General features: G+C 38.5%; 1 protein-coding gene across 1 annotated transcript in view; it reads right to left on the minus strand.

Annotated features, from left to right (window-relative positions):
* UBR1 (ubiquitin protein ligase E3 component n-recognin 1) overlaps positions 1–21,997 on the minus strand; it is a 60,063-nt gene extending 38,066 nt beyond the window's left edge. The window contains 14 exon segments of the mRNA XM_048948509.1: positions 98–197; positions 502–659; positions 1,271–1,369; positions 2,108–2,196; positions 2,622–2,729; positions 3,663–3,786; positions 4,138–4,200; positions 5,438–5,579; positions 6,089–6,219; positions 8,272–8,382; positions 10,510–10,588; positions 11,817–12,073; positions 21,561–21,662; positions 21,665–21,997. Coding sequence (XP_048804466.1) covers positions 98–197; positions 502–659; positions 1,271–1,369; positions 2,108–2,196; positions 2,622–2,729; positions 3,663–3,786; positions 4,138–4,200; positions 5,438–5,579; positions 6,089–6,219; positions 8,272–8,382; positions 10,510–10,588; positions 11,817–12,073; positions 21,561–21,662; positions 21,665–21,799 — 1,698 coding nt within the window. The 5' untranslated portion in view covers positions 21,800–21,997.
* Positions 21,998–22,141: the final 144 nt, after the last annotated feature.

Here is a 22,141-nt window from a genome sequence, read left to right on the forward strand (position 1 = left end):
GTAAGCATTTATTTTAATTGCATATTTGTATCAGACAAAAGCATTGTATTGTCTTTACATAAGCATACTAGAAAGAAATTACATGAATGTATCATACCTGCATGCAAGTTAAAATCCTCAGGAAAGAAACAAATCCTTCTAAAAAGCGCTCCCTCAGACGGTTCGTCCATACTGCAGGCTTGCTGATTAAAACATACCTGTCCCCAAAGAAAACATCTTTTTTTCAGAATTCTCTTTTGCTTATGCTTGTATTCAAAGTATTCATTGTATTAAAATGCTCAACATCATCATCAAATTACATTACAATCGAACTCAAACTCTTTAAATTTTCACCAAACATCAGAGGTGCTTGGTGCAACTCTATTTGAAATTAACAGACGTTGAATTCCGAGATACTTGGCTATTTTACTTTTACCTTACTCAATTCATTACAATAACTCAAGACCTCATCCTACTTCCAAATTCTTATGAATTGCTTAAGCTTGTCAGCTTTATACTTACCTGAGGTCATATATTACTGCATATACCCTATTCAGTTTATCCTGGCTGTAACCTTGGAAGTTGAACTTGTCGTTTTTGTCTAGATACTCTGGAAGGACTTCCAGGAGTGTCTCTGTAATGACAGTGATTACATTTTGCTCTTCAATAAGATGGCGAGCCTGAAAAAAATTAAAACCTTTTATTTCCCCTGTTTCCGTTTGAGAGAACTATCAAAATTTTCCCTTCAAATGTATCTTAACTACAAATTATTTAAGCATTTATAAAAGCCACCAATGTTGTGATAATATTTACTATGCATGAAAACAATTTGTAACAACTTGGCATGTTTATTTTTTCTGACAGCATCAATTTAACAGACATTATCCAATGGATCTAGGACAATCACAAAAAAGTTCTGGAGTACTAACATAAAAAAAAAAATCAAAGAAAAAATAAAAATACAAGTATACTACTTTCCCCACGGAACTTAATATCTCACTCACACAAATATACCCTTAACCAGTTTTTGACATCATTTTTAACATGAACAGTAAATTAAAAACAAGCTAATACAGAGAATGACACTGACCAAAATATCCACTTACTTACACTCCATTATCTTCTGCAATAGATTTGCATGTATACTCAACGCCTATACTCGCATATTCAAGGGCAAAATGATTCATTTTCAACTCAGCAATACGTAGACTGTCAAGTAGAGAAGTACTGTAGTACTGCTAGCAATTTTCACATTTGTTTTACATTTCTAGCGTAGACAGGCAGTACATACCAGAGTAGGTACAGTGAATATCTGAACTGAGAGTGCTGTCACAGAGAGAACTCTGTCATGATCATCGCTGATGTATTCTTTTTGCAAAGTCTTGTAATACTGGGAAAAGAAAATATTTGGAAATTAAATAAAATGAGCTTGAATTAAATGTTTCATTTATTAGCAAGAATTATATTTCAGATGCCCTTCTTCCCAACAGAAGTAGCTCAAACAAAAATGCCACAGTGTTTTCAATGTACCTCAGTACTTAACGTGAGCCCCTAGTACTGAAAATGAGCACAAACTGCTCTCCCAAAGCACCAACATTATTCTTTTTTTTTATCTCCTACAACCAAACTTCCTCATGTAAAAAGAAGACAGTAAAATACTATAAACCAAGTCTTCCTCCTTCTCCAGTAAACAAACATTGAGAGTTGCTTAATACCTGTTTAGAAAGGTGTACAGTAAATGAGCCTTCATTTATTCTCTTTACTTTCAGGGGAAACCACAAATTGTCAGACATCCTTATCAAAATTAAAACTCTCAACAAAACAGCCTTATGTTGTAGAGACAACTATTGCATGTTTCTTCTAAAGCAGACCAACCAGTTTCAGTTGCACTTCAACAGCTGTTCCAAATTATACAGAAAATACAGTACTATATTCATAATATGTACGTATACCTACATGATCATAAGGAAGAAAGCAAAGACAAAAGGGACTAATACACTCTACAGTGACTGAGTAAGTTGTTAAAACTCTGCTTAATCGAGATTTATTTATATTGAAACAATTTTTAGGTTTAGGGGAAATTTTACAAATCTACTAAACATTAATAGCACAAGAAGCAAATATTTACCTTTACAAATTCCACAGCAAAATGTTTTTTGTAATCCATTTCCATGAAAAAACTACTGAAGATAAGCTCATGAAGAACCTTCCTTGCCCCTGTGAAAAACCAAGAATTCACTTGACTTTAAGAAGACGCAGCTTTTCATGAAAAAGAACAGATTTTAAAAAATAATACTTAACAATAATTACAAGCCTTGATATTGTCACAGTGCGTATACAATGTTATTCACATCATTTCTTTTACCTTTGACACTTTGCAATATGTATTTAAAACACAGCAAGTATCAAGTCACTTGTATTTAAGCTTATTTTGTGAAAATTTTCTTGAAAAATACATAAAGCAGGAAAAATTAAGGCAGCAAATATCAATAATCTCAGCCCTAAAAATAAAGACTGTATCAAAATAAGCATAATATGCAAACAATGAAAACATGCGTAACAATTACTTTAAAATATTTGTTAAATATATTTAAAAAAAAAATAATTTGTTCTTCAGTTCAGAAGAACATGGCAACACAAACCTTTATGAAGTTTTGCATCCCAAAGCATTAATTGGCTTATGAAGCATGGCTTTTCAGATCCAGCATCTTCTTTAAGACATATTTGACAAAAGATCTTGCGAAAGTCACCTATAGGGATATAAAACTGGTAATTTGTACAAGAATACCTTGATAATTAAACACCATGAATGAATAAGACAAAAATTATGGAACTCTGTTCTTGAAATAATGAAAGGAAAAAAACCAAGAATTTATTTAATTTTTTTTTTATATTTAAATATATTTTTTAAGTATTTAATTATCAATCAGTTCTTAACTGTCTTTCCCCGTGGACATGCTCCCATATGCTATCCTAAGTTATTTTCTCATATTAATTTTTCTCAGCTTATTCAATCAATCCACTGAAGTAGGATATTTTAAAATCCATCATAAAATGAATTTGATAATGGTTTTAGTTGTCACACCTGTGTTTCACCAAAGCCTCACATGTATCAAAGATCAGACAGGATTCAGACAATAAATAACACATTTCATTCTTTAAAACCAGAAATGCCATCAAGCACTAGAACAGCATATGAAAGCTTAAAGACTTCTTCCTACTGGACCCATTTTTAAATTAAGACTGTTTGCTTTTTCTCTTTTCTGACCCTGCTTAATTAACAGATATCAAACCTAAAACAGGAATTAATTCAAGCAGATGTATGCTTTCACTAATGCAGCTTTCACTGCAGCTTTCCACCAGCACTCAGGATTGCAGCCTTTAAGCAAACACGTATCACTGAAATAAGGCATGTAATGCTGAGGATAAAAACTTCTAGAAGAACAGAAGCTCAAGCAGGGGAAAGCACTTACTTTAGCAAGAAAGAACAACGAAGTACTGCTACTCATAACCATACCAATAAATATCAGCACCCATATTCTTATTTATTTACTAATTAGGAGGAACATAACAGTATTTTAATAAGGAGGTATCATGTATAACAGTGCTGAAGACATTTTCTTGAGAGAATTACTTACTAAAATTCTGACAGGCGTTACTGTAACAAAGTTAGTTACACTTACTTGAATAGCTCATGAGTTTGTTCAGCCAAGAACCAAGGCGCAGGGCAAATTTCTGATGAGCCATGACATCAGCATGCAGAACTTCCACATGAAGTGGTCGTTGTGAAACATTTTCAGAATGCCTCTAGGAGTCAGGTGAGTATTAGTAGATATAGAATAATGACAACATGAATTTTCACCACCTATTACCTCTCCAAAGCACATGTTAATAGCAAACCTAATGAAAAATAAATTCACAAGATGTTTCTTTCTCTGAAGATGTCTACTCATAGCAAATGTAGTGGGATAAATTCCGTGTCAAGAAATTCACAGACAGGCTATACAGGAACATAAGCACTAACTTACTGTACAACACACAAATCTTCAGCATTAATAATGAGATTGATTTGTTTTGTTGTGTGCAGTTATTTGGGGTTTTTTTTGTTCTGCTTTTTTTGTTTTTTTTTTAACCTTAGGAAAAACATGAGGAAGTTACCTTGATTTCTTCCTTTGCTTCCTGACAAGAGGCATAATGTCCTGCCTTAACAGCTCTCCGACCCTGTTGAAAAAAACAATCTGAAATAAAACCCAAGTGTCCCAGAAGCTTGACTGTGGCTTTATTTATTACTTGTGTACACTGGGACCAACATCACTTACAGTGCTTTTAGACATCTTGAAGCAAATCAAAATCAATGTAGTTATCTTTAGGAACAAGCTATTTGATTTAAACTAAAATGGCATAGCTTAAAGTAAAGTTCCAGTACATGAGTGTTGGTAAATAATGAAAATTCACATGCAGAGTAAAATAGAAGAAATCAGTTTCCACAGAATGCAATAAGTAGAAACCAGATCAACTTTCTTCCTAGCACAAAAATATCCTGGATTGCTTTTCTACCACTATTCCTATTATTTCTTACTCTTGTATGTGAAATAGTAGGATGTATTAAAAGTGTAGGATTGACAGCTCTTTCAATAAAGCCAAGAATAGCATCAGCTTAGTCCTCAAGTTTCACTCAAAGGATATCAGTCTTTTGAAACAAGTTCTCAACAGGAGAATTTCGTGAGAGGAAGCTCATCTATTTATGTATAAATGCTTGGGTTATATTTTTGTGAGGTGAAACAAAAAAAAAAAATTACAGCTGCACTTAAGATAAGTCACACACTCAACATTCTTCCCTCTGCTGTTTTTCTGCCCCATGTGCCCCCTCCCAAACAGAAAAAAAAATTACATTAAGATCTCCAACCATTGTTTTGAGACATTGGTTGGAACTGTGGTTTGAGAAAAAGTAGTAAAACTGTCAGGTTCACTGATGCTCACTCCTGGAGCCCCTGATTCTACTTGCTTAATTTGAAGCTTCACAGTTTTCAAAAGAAGTGTTTGTTCTAGTTCAGACTAATGCTTGCAAAATATAAACCGTAATTCTCATTAAATACAACTGAATAACCATAGTACTGTTGTAAACCATTGGGTTTTTTTTTTAAATATTTTTGTCTGAAACACAGACATCTATTCTGAGAAATTAGTAGAAGTAAACAAGATGCATCAGCGCAAGAGCAACTTCAGACAAATCAACTCTTCACCTCAACAAACTGAATTCTCTCACAAAGAAAAAAAAAATCACTAATTTTAAAACTTCCTTGAAGCGTGACATGCTTAAACAAAATCTAATTAACCATTATTCTGCAGTAAGCCTTTCTCTCTCTTCAATCTCCAGCATCCCACTAACCATCAGAAGATCACAGCAGCCCTTCTTAATGTTTAAAAATGTCTTTTTTCACATCCAGGATGCACTGACCTCTTTATCGATAGCAGTAGTGTGCAACTGCGCTTCACCAAGTTCACAGCCGAGCGCCCTTTGCAGGCTGTAGATGACGTGATCGTAAGAATGATGTTCATCATTGAAAAGGACGCAGTAGTAGCTGTCAACCTTCTCCCTACTGGGAAAAAGCCAACATTTCAACATACAAATCAAAATTAAAATGTAAATTATGTTCTATCCAACATAAACAACAACTTACTTGAAAGCTTCAGACAAATATCAAATACAAATTACGTAACAAAATTAAGCTTTTTTCCATGTAAAAAACCCCATCCAAAACCACACCATCTATACCAAAATAAGCCACAGAAACCACAAACAAAGTACAAAGAAGAGATCTTTAAGTTTCTTGAATATTTTATTTTTATTCCCTCTTTGCCATGTTATGATCCCATTTGACTCAAGTTAACAAATATAGGTCTTTTTCTATTTTTATTAGAGTACCATCACACACTATCTTTTCAGAAAAAAATGGCAGTTTTTCTCAGTATAATTGTAGATCAAAGATTCTATAGAGTTAGTTACAGAGATTTTGATGCTAAGTTATCATAACTGCAGTAATGCCAGCAGGTAAAATAGGATATAAAAGTTCAACACCACAGAGAAAAAGCTGGGAATGTTCCCTACCTAATTGTGAGCTCCGGAGGCAGCTCCTTCTCTTCTTCCCATATAAGCATATCTACAATATATTTTACCACGGAGGGAAACACCCTCCTAGAGTGCTCCATAACTTCTTCATTTAAATGACATTCAGAATTCTGTGAAAAGAAATTTTTAAAATGAGTTGGTAGAATGTCTTATTGATAATAATCCTGTGCTGACTGCATGAAGCTCTTCCTCGCTATTTCACTTAGAAATCCACTAAGTTCCCCTGGGATCCGATGTCAACATGAATAGATTTAGAATAACAAGGTGAGAAGATGACACTGTATAGAGTTGCATCAGCCCCTTACTGGAGTTCACATCTCACAACACTATTGTTTCTAACTTACTACATGCTAAGATCTAGTCCTCAAAAGTGCCCAGAATGGTTTCCAGCATATGGCAGATAGCACCGTATGGTCATCGTATACAGGCAGGAACTTAACCCACAAATGCTGAGTTACAGGGCACAAAACATAGCTAAAAACAGAATAGCTACAGCTTTGTGTTCAGAAGTACTGTATATAAGTACTGTTATGTTAGCATTTATCAAACCAGCCACCAATATCTGACAAAAAGATTTCCATTTTCCCAGTTTTTTTGTTTTTTTTTTTTTTTAAACTAGGTTTTTCTTTCATTCTAACGATGATGAAACTTACAGCAGCCTTCATAACCAACCAATGTTTGATCACCTACTGTAAAGATACCAAGAATCCTGTCAGTTGGAAGCAGGTAGACATGGGGCTCTTAGCTTGTGGTATGTGAGAATTTTGTCTCAATGTCCAGCACAAGGATAGACTGGTAAGAACAGCAAGAGCTGGAAGCTACTCTGATTGCAGATAAGCACTAATATAGGTCTCGATCAGCTCCTATTCATCTTACTCCATGTTTTGGAATTAAACAATCAGCTTTTTTTTTTTTTCTTTTTTTAAATTGGCCTAAGAACACAGAAACAACACATCGAGTTTGGAATGCTAGTGGAGACAGCTTAACGAGATTTAAAAGTTTATTATGTTGTTCCCATGACATTTTGTAATGATAGCACTCCCCAAACCTTGGGTATTACAGGAATCCACCCAGATATTAAATATAAGCAGGCAGACAGAAATGGAAGTGGTTCTAGGCAGCTTCTTTCTTTCCACTTAATCTGTTTGTTTTTAACAAGTTCAGCTCATTTGGGGTGAGATTACAAAAAAATCAATGACTTGAATATTTGCAATTTAAAATATGAATGCAGACTGATACAAATCTGCCAGGGTATGACTTAACAACATAAAGCACATAGCACTACAGTGGGATACACCGGTGTTACACAATTTTCTTACAGATCCTTTAAGGAAAGAGCTTAGAAATCTAGTTCTGAGTAGCTGATGCTACCAACCTTTTAGTCTCATACTCACAGAATGTATAGGCTATAAGTAGAATTGCTGGAACAAATAATTTGCATTTTTCCCCTGTTGTCCTGCAGAAGCTATCTGCAAATTCTTGAGTGCATACAGTTAACAAAAATCATGTACAACCAAAGCTTTAACAATTGGCAACCTTTGTTTAGAGGTTCGACACTAAATAATTTGTGTCCAAAAATAGCATATTTAACACCCCTTATGTTGATCTAGACAGCTATTGCAGAAAACAGCCAGTATTGTAATCAACTGTAACATAAACAGAAAATACTAAAAATTGCTCCAAATACTAATAAAAATTACTAGCAGCCCATTCCAGTGCTGAAAAAGGGAGCAGCTCTTCAAAGAATGTTATATACCTCTTACACCCATCTATAACTAGGTCAATGGATCTTTTTGTGAGACAGTGGTGACACCCATAATATATATTACATCTATCAACACACCATACACTAGGGAACTATTTGTAAACAGGAACCAAATAATACAAGTAGCAAAGAGGAGTGAGACACTGCCATTTTGGTTCAGAATCAAAGACAAAAAAAAGACAAGAAAGGCAGACAGAGCTGCACTTTTGTTTTTGCTTTCTGCTTGGAGACAATAAATGTCCAATCAATACATTTTACCCCAGTTAATATCTTCACTGAGGAAACCCTGATTTGACCTACCTGGACATTCCACATCGACTGTACAAAATATTTACTTTCATACAAGCGAATCAGCATTTTTTTAACTCAATGTTTATTATTTAAGAAACATCCTTACTTCTTTTGGAGAACCTGATGCTCCAGGCTCATGTTTAGTACATACTGGTCCAGCCTTCCATGCCTCTGTATCTCCACAGTCACAAAATCCACCTCCTGTGGAGCTATGCATCTGTAAAGGGCATGTAGTTCAGTCACAAGATACACACATAAACAGCAAAAGAAAACAAACACGCTTTATGTAAGTAAAACACAAGTAGAAATGCCTATTTACAAAATGCAAGGGTTCCGGTGTAATCCAGACCTATCACAAAATTTCTCTTACTTCTTTGAGATAAAAGGAAAGTAGTCAGAGGAACGCAAAAAAATCATGGGTACTTATTGAGCAAAAGATATTTTGAGCAGAAAGTAAATGAAAAAATACAGTTGTATTTTTGGTGTTGCAAAAAGAAAAAGCACATTCAGCAAATCTAACAAGAAATAAATGAGAACTATGATAAATAGGCACCTCATAAACAGAAAATATTTCTGATCATATCAGAAAGTTATAGGAAAGGTGCTCAACTCCTTCTTTACATCTTATGCAGAAAAGTTTTAATGTAATCTATACAGCAAATGCATGTATTGAACAGATGCCTTTATTCCTAACAGAAGACAGTATCTAAATACATATTTGCAACTTTAACTTTGCACTGCACTTTCAGAAATAACAACCATTCACTTTGACAGAAAGTTCAGAAGAAACTTAGGCCAAAAAAATTATCCATAGCTTACTCTAAACTCCCCAATTGTAAATTAAATATGAAAATACTAAGTCACTCAAAAAAAAATATGAAGAGCTCATTATTTATTTGATGTGTTTTAAAATACTCTGATCTAATTAGACCATTTTGAGCAGGAAATTGGACTAGGTGACCTCCTTAGGTCTCTTTTAACCTAAATTATTCTATAAACCTGTAAAGAATAGATTGCATTCCTTAGATTGCATCTTTAAAATGGAAATGCAGCACAGCTGCTATTATTTCCAAGCTAGTTTTTGCCTGACACAGAAACTTGAGTTACTGAAAAAAACAGAAAGGACAACAGGTTACCAAACCAGCATCTCAGTTCTGCTGCAGTTCCAAATTGCTCTACAACCATTGCTGTTTCTTCTCCCTTGGTTTCACCTTGCCCCTCCATAAATCGTGAGTGTGCACATTTGTGTATACAGAATTTATATTTCCATTATCCAGGGTAGCTTCATGCAACTTTGAATCAATACTTACAAAACATTTTCAGATCAATATATAAAGATTTATACGTAAGAGCAAAATATTGTATTTCTTCATTATTTTTGAGATTGCTAAGACCTCCTTCCTAACTATCTCATTGAACCATCCCCGTTTAAAGGTGATTTATGATCAGCTGATAATACACATAGATCCCTGAAATTGATGCAACTTCAATGACAAAAAAAAAAAATCAGCCCATTTTTCAGTGGTGAAGGATAATGAAACTGAATACATGACGTTTCTGCACATTTTCTTGTTCCTTGCAGCAGAGTTAGACCAGCTTAAAAATTACACTGCTCCTTCCATTCCTGCTTCCAACAGTGCTGAAATGACAGAGGTATAAGTGCAAAGAGCAAACAAAAAAGGGGGCTAGGAAGTAAAGAACAGTCAACAGCCTAGGTGGGAGAGTCAGCTAAGGACTATCTTAAAAATTCTTTCTGCAGTGAAATTATGGTAATCTTTTGAAAATAATACAGATTTGGCTCAAAGAGAATCAAGAGGATACCAGAAAGAGGTTATCCAGTTCTACAACTATCTCCCTAAAAATGTGTTGCTTAACATTTATTTTAACTCTTATAGTCCAAAGTAGTTTACGGGAACCTAAATGGAAAGACAGTGAAAATGTGGAGACTCCATCAGTGACAGCAGCAGTGAAACAGTGGTCTCCGTTTATAAACATTCCTTCTACATCTCCAAGCAGAATGCACTCTTGTATACAAAAGTACTGAAAGGGACCGAGGATACAATTGCCATTTTCCATCACAGCATTTTGCTATGGCAGGTACTTAGGTGAAACTGCCAGAGAGAATAACGTATGCAGCTAAACAATTCTACACTTTGGTTCTTATCTTAGAAATGTACTTCTCTTATCAAAGGCTCTGTACAGCTAAAAATGAGAGAATGACTTTACTAATTAGGATATTGCAGACTTAAAATAAATATTAATAGATTGCATGCAGTTTCCTGATTCTTCAAGCAGAAGTTCTCTAAACCTACATGTACCATTTATTAACAGAAGATGTCTCTACCTTGTATCGGTGATTCCTATGAATGCTATTCTGGAAGCAGTCCATACAGAGTACACAGGTTGGATCAACTGCACAGTCTCTGCAAGAAAAATGGTAACTGGAGAATTTTCCAAAGCAAAAGGAATTTTCATGCACAGAAGAAAATACTCTTCTGAAAACTCAGATTAACAACAGATTCAAATTATAAAGATACTGACAATTCCGCATCAGGGAAGGATGAAACACAGACTTTTTAGGCTTGAATCAAATACTTGAACCTGACGTTTCAAATTCCTTAGAAACAACCTTGATATCCACTATCAAAAGTTGTTACTAACGTTTTTATTTTTGCCAAGAATGAACAGTTATTTAAAAAAATGTGACTGACTGTGGAGTTCACTTTATTATGGTTCCCAGCAACAAATGTAGGCACTTTGCTAAGCCATACTTCTGTCAAGTGGTTTAAAATTTTTCAGTGGTTTCAAGTCAAATCTCAACAGAACTCCTTCACAAAATTAGCTCCAGAACATACATCATGCATCCTACGTGACTAATTAAAGCCCTACATTCCATTTCACCATTTTTATTTATTTATTTTCCAGAGAGGCATTCATTTTTGACATTTCCTGAATCCTGAAGTCAACGTCATTTGTTTTTCAATCCAAAATAACATTCTTCCCTATTAACATTTTTCCGGCACTTCCAGTACAATTTTCTAGGCTCTTAAACTGAAAACTCATATAAACTATGCCAATTGTATCATATTAAGACTAATGAATTGCCAGCACAGTAGGAATCTTCAAACCCACTGCAAATACCTTTAGCATATGAATTAATTAAACACCAAATGAATACACTGTCATCTTTAACATGTTCCAGAATGAGAAACGAGGTGGAAAACAACAATTGATTACATAGATATTACCTGAGCAGAGGATTGAGGATGATCAGAAATGCTGGATTCTGATTCAGACTCTGAAAGTCTGAGTACTCAGACTATGAGTACTGTAGAGTGCACACATTTCTATGCGTGTTATCCCCCAAGACCAGGCGAAGACCTCTATCATATCTTATCATCCTGTTATTTCTAATCAATGGCTCTCATCCATTATTTTTAATCAATGGTACCATCCTCCTCATTTCCTTCCTCATTACTCTGCCAGAGCTTGCTTTTCATAGGTTATTTTGCTCATTTTAAGGTGGTTTGGTTACTTTAAGTTAAGGAATGATCTACCATGACACAAGGTATGAACTGTCAGCAGAGCAACTGCTTTTATAAAATCCACTTTGGTGCACTACCTTGCAAAGAAACATAGCTTCATCCTTACCTGCAAGAATATGTTGTCTCCCCTCCTTTGAACACCTTCCCACAGAGCTGGGAGATTCCACTCTGCTGTAGTTTCTCTAGAAATGTATCTGGGTCTTCCCCAAATAAATAACATTCCAGGGGGTAAAATATTGCTGCCTGGACCATTTCTTCTTGTTTCTCCAGCAAGGGGTCCATCTCAGCTGAGTAAATATTTGGCACATGTTTTGCCAAGCACTGTAAAAACGTAGCTTGGAAGTCGAATCTTTCATCACACCACTGCAAGAGAAGTAAACCCACGGATAAACATTAATGAACTCACAGTAAGAACAATTAAGTACTTTTACTGTAAATCCAGAATTCTTTCTTGCATCAGAAGTCAGTTCTGTGCACAATAAATCCCAAGAAAGCACCATTTCCCTAAAACTTCCCTGCTGATTGTATTTCAGTACCCACCACAGCAACCTCTGTTCCCTTAAAGTCTTCTATTAAAACACTATGAGGCAGAGTTGGCAAGCGCTGTGCTACTGTGGAGCTACCCATGTACTAATTTACAACCACGTGAATGCCAGAAGCCAGCCAATACACAAATCCTGATGTCTGCTCAGCTGCCAACAATTGGCAGGAGCAGCAGCAGCAGAGGTCCCCCTGCCTTCGCTAGAAGATAGATTTGAGATTTATTTCTTAGCCTGCTGATAGTCACAAAACATGCAGCAACTCAATTGTCTTTGAAATCACAACCCTTCAGTAGAATTTTCTTTAAACTGTTCACGCGTTCAATAACTACTGAGGGAGAAAGAAGGCCAACTGATTATATAAATATAATGCCCTTGGGAAACCAGACTAAAATACAATTTCACGTTTTTATGAGAAAAGTGGTCATGATTTGGTCCAAGTTCCCTAATTTTCTTAATATAAAACCCTAATTTCACTTTTGACTTCTCTCATTTTCTGAGTGGTTCTCTTCATATATTCTATTGGTCCTCCAAGTCTGAATATTCTTTCATATTATTCACATTATTTAATAGTAACTTCTATTTTTCTCCGTTATGCATCAGATAAAAAATTTACCTATCCAGAATTCCTAAGAGAACTTGTTTTCATACAGGACTTTGATTTATCCCACAAAACTTATTTTCACTGTAAAAATATAAAATGAAACGTCACAAACAGCTCTAAAGAGAATTCTGTAGGCCAGGAAGCAGAGAATGAGCATAGCAACCACTGAAAACTTTGGACTGGAGGAAAGCCCTGAGAAATTAAGACTGTTTAAAGGACAAAAAATGCTTGACTTCAGATGTAAAAGACAAAACAAAAAATCCTGATTTATGGTTTGATAAAACCTGCATCAATTTGAATCAATGGTCTTCCCCCAGAAATCAGAGACAAAAGATTAAGTAACGGACCTAATGCTACAGCTCTCTAGTCTGCTACCTACATCAGAAGAGTTCTTTAACATGGAAAAAGAAATGAAACTATAACAGATGGAGTACATAGTGCTGCAGCTCCAGCACTGTTGAAGTCAAAACTCCCAGACATCATAAAGAAAACCCATATTTGTTATCTGAGGAGTTACACATCTACTCGCTACAGACAAGTACAAAAAATTATCTACACAAGATCTAAACAGAAGAAATAGGAACAAAATAGCAGGTTAAGTCTGCCCAGATTTACAATAATATCCAATACCCAAAGCTAATCTGTCATAAGGTACTTGTTCTGTGCTCTAGTCACGTAAAACATTTGCTTAACATCTTGAATAATAAACATTGTACTTCCAGTATATTCAGAGTTAGCCTGAGGCTTCTACTGACATTTTGGCCTTGTATCTACCTTAGCTTACCCTGGGGGTAGTTCCTCATTTGATTTGTCACAGTGATACCTGAACTGCAAAGTTAGGGAAGAAAATGCAGAACAGACACTGAAGGAAGAGAGAAGGCACGGATGATGGTATTGCTCTGTTACTGTATAAGCTGGAGGTAGGGAATTGGACCCTTGACAAGCTCTTTTTCCAGAGCAAAAGAGAATCCCAGTCTCTAGCTCTTCTCTCTCTATTAGTGGCATTCCCAAGAGGCGCTGTAAGTTTAGCTTCTGTATTGCTGGAACAGAACACATAATAGCTCCAAGAAACGCAGGACTAAGCTTTCCTGAAAAGCTGCCAGAAACACAGAGTGGGTTCTCACAGTCTAACTCAGAAACACTTCAAGTATTCCTACAGAAAGCTTTTAATTCTACTTAAATGTCATTCAGAGAATGGAGGGCAGGAAGTACTGACAGAGAGGAAAGAAGGGAAGACAACTCTCCCAAGCAGGCCGGCTGCCTTCTGGTAAACATTTCATTTATCTTCAACTCGTGCATCACCCAGGAAATAGTCAATATATTCACAAAGGGAAATAAGAATTTTCCTTCTCTTATTTTTTGAAGCTGCACCTTCACTTCAAATCTACCCACTTCTTTTCTATCTCCCAAAAGTAAATTATTATTCCCTTACTGACCACATATTGGCCAGTAAAGAGGAAATAAAATATTGCATTATCTTTAATTAAGTTCTACTCATCATGTACACTGAATGGGCTGGGTGTCCTTTATAGTCCAAAGAAGGTACAAGCCAGCTGCAAGCAGAAATCAGGTGTTCCCTGAAGCTCCTTGGCCAGCACTGGCACAGGCTGTCGTGAGAGGGTGTGGAGTCCTATTTTCTCATTTCCAGAAAATGCTGCCTCAAGAAGCAGACAAGCCATCATATAGAACCATGGAGACACTCACGTGAGCCACAAATAAACCACCACAATCAACAGCAATACCACATGCCTGTTATCCCTCATGGGGACAGCAACATGCACAGCACACTGGTGGGCTTCCCCAGATACTGCTAACTGCAGGCAAATGTGACTCTGGGAACCTGACAGCAGCAAGGAGCATGTCAGACGCATCATCTCCTCTTTCTTTCCTTCTCCTTTACAGCTGTAACCTTCTGCAGCCCCATCTCTTTCCCTCTTCTAACCAATTCCTCCTGTCACATTCTTTTTCAGGATGGCACTTCCCAAACCGCAGGAAAAAGGGAGAAGCTGGGCACCAGGAGACAACAAGCTATGTTTCTCAAGGCAGAGCAGTTCTGTCAAAAGAGCAGAGATCACCTCCATTTAGTCCAAGCAATGCACGTGCCCTGTGCAACACAAGCAGTAACCTATAGCTGTATGCAACCTTCCAGGAGAGTATCACTGCAGAAGCAGCTCCTCACAATGCCATACAAAGGCTTTACCAGATCATCTCTTATCTCGCATTAAAACATGTCCTCTCCCATGAGAACAAAATACTGATACTTCTCCCACATGTATAAACATACAGAGAACTTTCCAAAATGAATTCCAGCTAAACATCTGGTTTTGTCCTACATCTGAAAAGGCAGCACGTCAGCTTCTTCCAAAAGGAAGGGTCACATTAGAAAAGGTCACAAGAGGAAGACTTACATTTGCCTACAAATACTCCTACAAAAAGAGAAGAACATCCATCATTTTGGCCTCACCTCAGAAAGGCAAAAAACTTTTTCAAGTCACTTTTCACCTACAGATTAAGTGTCAAATGAGATTTCTCAGTACTATGACAGAACCTCATCATTGCAACAGGTTTATTATGTATTACCAGTAGCCATTGCCTCAACTTGGTTTTCCATTCAAAGCACATTTGAATTCCAAGCACTCTTTGAATTCTCAAGTCTTTTCAGACAAATCATTTGCATTTGGCAATAATAATAAAAAAGCAGCTCTTCTTAAATTACACTGATCGACATATTGGTCCTTTGGTGCTTAACTGACTGCATAAATTTCAAGACTATTGTTAGAAATATACATTAATGCAACCAGTGAAAAGAAGGAACATTAATACTTATAAATATTGAAAAGCAAGTTAGGAGAAAGCAGACAGTGCAAACAGCATGAACTAAAAAACCACGTCTGGCCCAATATTCCAGTTTAAAGAAGCAGACAAAAAAAAAGCTTAGTTTGTGCATGGCATAAAACTGTCAAGCATGAGATGGCAATATCAGCTGGTTGTCAAGGCAGGAAGGATAAGCAAAATCTTAGCAATAAATGTATAAAACGTTGTCAACACACTGATTTTGAGCCAGTGACATTCAAGAGAAATACTAAATGTAAAAGGCTGCTCTTCTTCAATGCATAGAACAGTTGGTACCAAACAGATTAGCAAAACAACAGATCCCAGAAAACTGGGAGATTCTGGTAAAGTCTCTCCAATTAAGCAACCATGGAAGGCATTTAAAAATAAGGACGAATACAGAAGTTCTTCCACAGGCACACAGACCACTTCAAATTACTTTTGAAAGAAAACTAATAGGTTCTTCAAATAACATTTCCATGTAAGGTTTTGATCTATGTTTTTAGCTTAACTTTTTTTCTTTTTTTAAGTTTAAAATGATCAGTTTCCCAATGCACTGAAAATAGCCAACTGCAGTATGGAGCATCAGGCATTACTGTAGTTACCATAATAAGGAGATTCAGAGATACTGTTTCTCCAAAAAAGAGGCATCAAATAAAAAGCAGAAACATTATCACATTTGTCCCACCCTACCCTAAATCAAATTAAATGTCAATAAGAGCAGAAGTTCTACTAAATCAGAATACAATAAATAAACATATGAAAGATTTATTCCTAACTTCATTTCAGTAGGTCTGTAAAGAGAGTAGGATAAACAAGACAATTCCAAGAAGCAACTCTGCACGCTCATCCAAATCATCTCACATAACTGTGCCATTTGTCTAATACAAAACTGTTCAACTGATTATACACATGTCAATTTTTAATAATTTGCACTTAATCTTTATATTTAATTGCTGGAACAAATTAATGCCCTGTTTCTCAAATATATCATACATAGACATTTAATTCAGTACAGCACGCTGTTCAAATGGAAAGAATTTCCTGAAAACATGAGGGGATGGTGGACAACACTGTCAGGGATTGAAACTGGTAGGGGACAAGTTTTGTCATAACCACGTCGTGTTCATGTCTCACACTCTCTGACAAAGTATAGCCAACAGATTAGTTGGGAATCTAAGCTTAAAAAAAAAAAAAAAAGATTGCTTACAATTCAGTTACAAAACATCTGCTTTCTGACCTGTCAGTAACACACCTCCTTCATGTGATACAGCTGGAAACCAGTCATGTACCAAACTTTGGTCTGCCTTGGATATCAGCAATTACAAAAGCAGCAAGTTTGGCTTCTAAAGTTATTTTCTACTGGCACAACATGGGTAACATTCAATACTGCCTAACATTGTCCTAACAAAACATCAACTCCGACCTGAAGACAGGAAAGAACTGTTTGATGTCTACATTCATTAATCTTTGACCCCTAAGCCAAAGCAGGGTGCCAATTAATGTTAAAGATGCTGTAATGATGCAGGTGTTTTTGCCCACTGGGAACAACATTCTTAATATCAGTGCCAACTATTAAAGAATGATCTACAGCAGAACCTACTGCAATCCCAGTGGTCTCCAATAGCTACCAGTCCTGTGAACCACAGCCAAGCAGTGCCACCAGAGAAACAAAAGTAGTCACCAGGACAAGGAGTTACTGTTTCAGATGCTGAAAAGATAAAGCCAGGGCTACCTTCAGGGCAAGCAAGGCCTGGCTGCAGGTTGCTCGACCACCCTACTGCTCGGCTGTCAGTTTTCAATCATATTCACAGCCAAAATCACAGGTGCAATTTCAGTGCGCAGAGTTAACTGCTTCGATGCAGATAGGTGCCCGAGGAGACACAATCTGAACAGTTTTCACATTTCAAACTTTCGGGTCAAACCAGAATTAGGCAGAGAGCAATGTGTAACTGACGTGGCAACACTATGAGAAACTGGAATTCAAAATCAGGCGTTAAATCAACATGCAAAATAAATACTTCAAAAAAAGTAACTCCCCCTGGAAAAAATAGCAAAATAATATTTGCAGATTTATTTGTTGTTGTATTCCATAAGAGACTTTAAAATAGAACCTTTTCTTTAAGTTCTGAATATTCATTTGACAGATTGAAGATCCCATTGTTTCTAGGGAAACAAAGAAAAGTCTTCGTTCTTCTCCACTCCTCTCCTAACATCCATGCATGGTCTCCTGCATTCTAGGGAACAAGATATCTAATCAATTTCCCAGCACCCACACTGTTCATCAAAAATTGTAGCCACAGTGGACATTTATAAACAACTAATTTGGTACCGCCGGGAGGGAGATCACATTTGTCTATACTAAGTTTTCGTATTCATTCACATGTACTCAAACTCATGTACCCATACAATAACGTGAATTTTCAAATCCACTATATACATAACTCTGCAGAAAATAACCGTGCCATAGAAATCACACTAATCCATCACTGTCCAGTACTAATGACTTTGCACTTTCCAAAACCAACCTGCTCATCCCTAGCTCCTCCAGAGCTTTGGGATCCAGAAGCCACTTAAGCAGCTGCCCTCAAAGGGTAATATCCACTCACAGCTACATACTCCTCACAACACTGTAATAGTATTTCAGCAACCACAACTAAAGTGAAGCTGACATACCTTCACAATCATAGTTTACTGCTGCACTAACAAAAGCCACAAAAATGACCTAGAAACATCAGTAAACATGAAAGAAAACAAAGAAGAAAAAGCTACAGCATTGCTCAATGCCACAACAAAATGAAAGCACTTCAATAGAATGCTAAATATATAAGGACACAAGCAAGACCTTGGCAACGCTCCAGTTACTTGTTGCAACTTCATATTCCATGGACATGCTAACATGCATCCAGCTTGGACTATACACAGTATACGGATAAGCTACTTTATCTAACGCTGACAATTTAAACTAATTCAGCTTACATAAATCGATCCTACCACTGAAGCTTTTCTCTTCCTTTACACACTATTCTATTCAAAACTATACTTATATATGTAGGTATTGACAGATGACAAAAGGTTTGAATTCTGAAAAAAGATCTGTTCACAAGTACTGTCGAGAAGGTACGCTTCCATCAAAAACTGAAGATTTAGCAGGAATAAAAATCTCTGAAGTATTTTAATATCTAAACCCTGCTGGTATATTCCAGATAGCAGCCACCAAAGCAAGTAGGATTCAAACTGGAACTTGTTAGGAATACAGATGGACAAACAACCAATGGGCTGGACTCAGCCTGCTAAGCAGGCTTTTATTTGGCCACCGGCAGTGCTTGTTAGCCAACTACCAGATGAGCCAAGTCCAGCCCAATAGTCAGCCAAGCAAACTGGAGGTGCTGCTAGGGAAAGAAAACAGAGGAAACAGAAGTCTGGATGACAGGGTTTATTACTAAGTCAGTGTCAACTTGACAAGAGCAGCTGTAACTTTTTCAAGGACAGGAAGCAATACAGACACTACAGAGAAGAAAGAAAAAGTGCAGATGGGACCTTTAAATACTGCAGTGAAAAGGAAGCACAGGTATTCCCAACTACAGTCGTCCAACCTGAAGAGTTGGAATTAAGAGCACAGATAAGACCACAGAGCTGGGCGGGATGCAGAAGTGCTGGTTACCTGAGTCATCCCCATCCAAGCTGGAATGAGCCTGGCTCCTGCAGTCATTCAGTAATTCAGCACCAAGCACTCAACACCCTGCAAAGGTTTACTAGCCCAAGCGTCACGCAGCCAAACACGACCAAGCACTGCAAGCAACACACTCCCTTCAAGTCAAGAGATGAAAAACAAGAGCAGCAGTGAGTCTGAGTGGGCTGACCCTGACACAAACTTAACGAGTTTAGCCTGGCTTAAATCCACTCCATTCAGCTGTTTGTTCCACACTCCACAAGCCACCACAGCAAAAGGGCACAGACTAGTTTGTCACTAAAAGGACACAACTCAGACAGGATAAGTTAATTCCACCTAACCAGTACCATATTTAATACAGCAGCATACTGGTTGCATTGCTTTCAGACTGCAGCTGTGTCTGATATCACTTGCAGTCTAACATAATAAACTTGGCCCTGCCTGTGGCAGGGGGGTTGGAGATTCATGATCCTTGAGGTCCCTTCCAAGCCGGGCCATTTTGTGATTCCGTGAACTCTGTCAGGCTCAGTCTAAGTTCAAGCTCATCTCTTTCAATCACCCTTAAGGACAATGCTTTCACCCCACATTCAACTCTAAAAATTCCTGCAGTTTGCTTGTACATGTGCCAGACAATGCAACCTAGGTGGCCACCTGCCATGACAACAGACTCTCTAGAAACTTGTAATCATGGTAATTCTGGCTGAAACCACATAAAAAACTAAGACAACTGAATGGAATGATGCTCCTCAGCATCATTCCATGTGTTGTTTAGAGTATTATCATTACATAGCCCCTATTGCTGGAGCTAAGTCAGCCTCCAACATCCCCAGGTAATGAATAGTGGATACTATTGCTTTGCTAACTGATTGTAACAACTGCCTTTAGTACTCCTCTGACTGTATGCTACATTCAAACTCACCAAGTCTCTTAACTCTGGTTGCTGGTTGTTTGTTTGTTTTTGTTGTTTGTTTGTTTTTGACATTGCAACTCAACCAAATTACATTTTTATTAGTTTAAAATTAAGTTGCTTCTAATATAGAAAAAAGAAATTCACACATAGGTCTGTTACAGCCAGAAAAAAATATGGTTGTCCCGAGAAATGGTTCTGCATTAGACTACACACCCCTCTGATTTGATCCTCACTGTTTTGAGGAAAAGTATAACAGACAGTGGTTACTGGCTTAGTGCTGCTGCCTGCACGAACAGTCCCCTGAGTACCTGCTTCCTGTTTTTATTCACAGAGGGTAGCACCATGCTGCCCTATTTCTAAATATTCATAGTCAGAAGTTCAACATCACATACCCAGGTTGCTCTTATTAGAGCAGGAAAAACTAACATGAAATAGAGGACTTCCAAAAGGCATTCAGACACACTTTTAGCTAACAGACAAGCAGTGGGCTTTAATCTACTTTAGCAGAAGAGCATACAGCATGGTTACAGACACTGCAAGGTTATGAAGGAAGCCTACAAGGCCCTGTACCTGCTGCCTCTGGACAAATCAGCCCTAACAAGTGCTCACAATGAATTTTAAACCTGCTATCATTTTTAATTCAAGAAGAGGATAGTTCTGTTCAGGTAAGAAACACAGGTGCCAACCCCAACCTTCACTTCTTGTTGCCTTATTCACACACAGCACAACAATGACCACTCCATCATTTTTTTTTCACAGTAAAATAGTTACCTTTAATTAAGGAACAAAGTCAGAGCAAGATACACACACGCATTAAACGACTGAAGAATGTGGGAAAGCCCAAGGCTTCCCAGAAGACTGACCTCGGATTATTATCTACAGACTCAGTTACGACACGGGACTTGGGCGGGGACGCTACGGATGAGGCGCCGCCGCAGGCGGCAGCCGACAAACCCCTTCCCCGGGGCTGCCCCAGGCGAGCCCGCCTTCCCCGCGGGGCCGGAGCGGGACAGGGCCGGCTCCCTGCCGCCGAGGCCGCGGCCCGCCCAGGCCGTGCCTCCCGCTCCCTGCCCGGCCTCCAGTGCCGCTGCTTGACACCGCCTCAGCAGGCGCCGCGGAGACCGACAGGCACACAAAGGCGTACTGCGGCCCGGCCTAACGCTGCACGTCGGTGCCTCGGGTGGCGCCAGGGACGTTCAGCCGAGCGGCAGAGTTGCAGCGCGGGCACGGCACGGGCTGCCGTCGAGCAGGACCAGAGAGAACCGCGCCGTCGCGTCACGCGGCAGCCTCACCATAGCCCGCTCCTGAGGCTGCGCAGAGACCCGGCTCCCCGCCGCTCTCGTCGCCGCCGCTCCGGACCCTCTGTTGCCTCCGTCCGCCATTTTGAGAGCGAAAAAGAGGCGGCCGCCGCCACCACCACCGCCCGGAAGAAGCTCCCACGGCCACCGGGCCGCCGCGCTGCGCCACCTCCACGGCCCACCCCAACGGCGGCCCGGCTGCAGCGCGCAAGCGCCGCCCTCTCCCTGCGCATGCGCGGTGGCGCTCAGCCCCTGTAGGCGGAGGCGCGTTTGTGTCTGTGTGTCCGGCCTTAGGGCGGCGGTGCGACCGTCTCGCTCTGTGGAGGCAGGTAGCAGCCTGGGGCGAGGTGATGCTGCTGCTGCCTCGGCCTGGCCGAGGAGCGCTGTGAGGGGCTCACGCGCCGCCTTTACTTGACCTGCAGAGAAAACCTGCAGGTGCGTTCCCAGCTGTAGTCAGTAAGTTTTCCTCGGCCTATCTGGCCGGGGGTACTCTCACAGCTGTTCGTCAGTGCAAATCTTCATCTGAACGCACCGCAGGTTTGTAGTCGCCCCTTTTGGCTGAGCGCTGACAGTGG

The sequence above is a fragment of the Lagopus muta genome, chromosome 6, assembly GCF_023343835.1.
Source record: "Lagopus muta isolate bLagMut1 chromosome 6, bLagMut1 primary, whole genome shotgun sequence".
NCBI classification, from domain to species: domain Eukaryota; kingdom Metazoa; phylum Chordata; class Aves; order Galliformes; family Phasianidae; genus Lagopus; species Lagopus muta.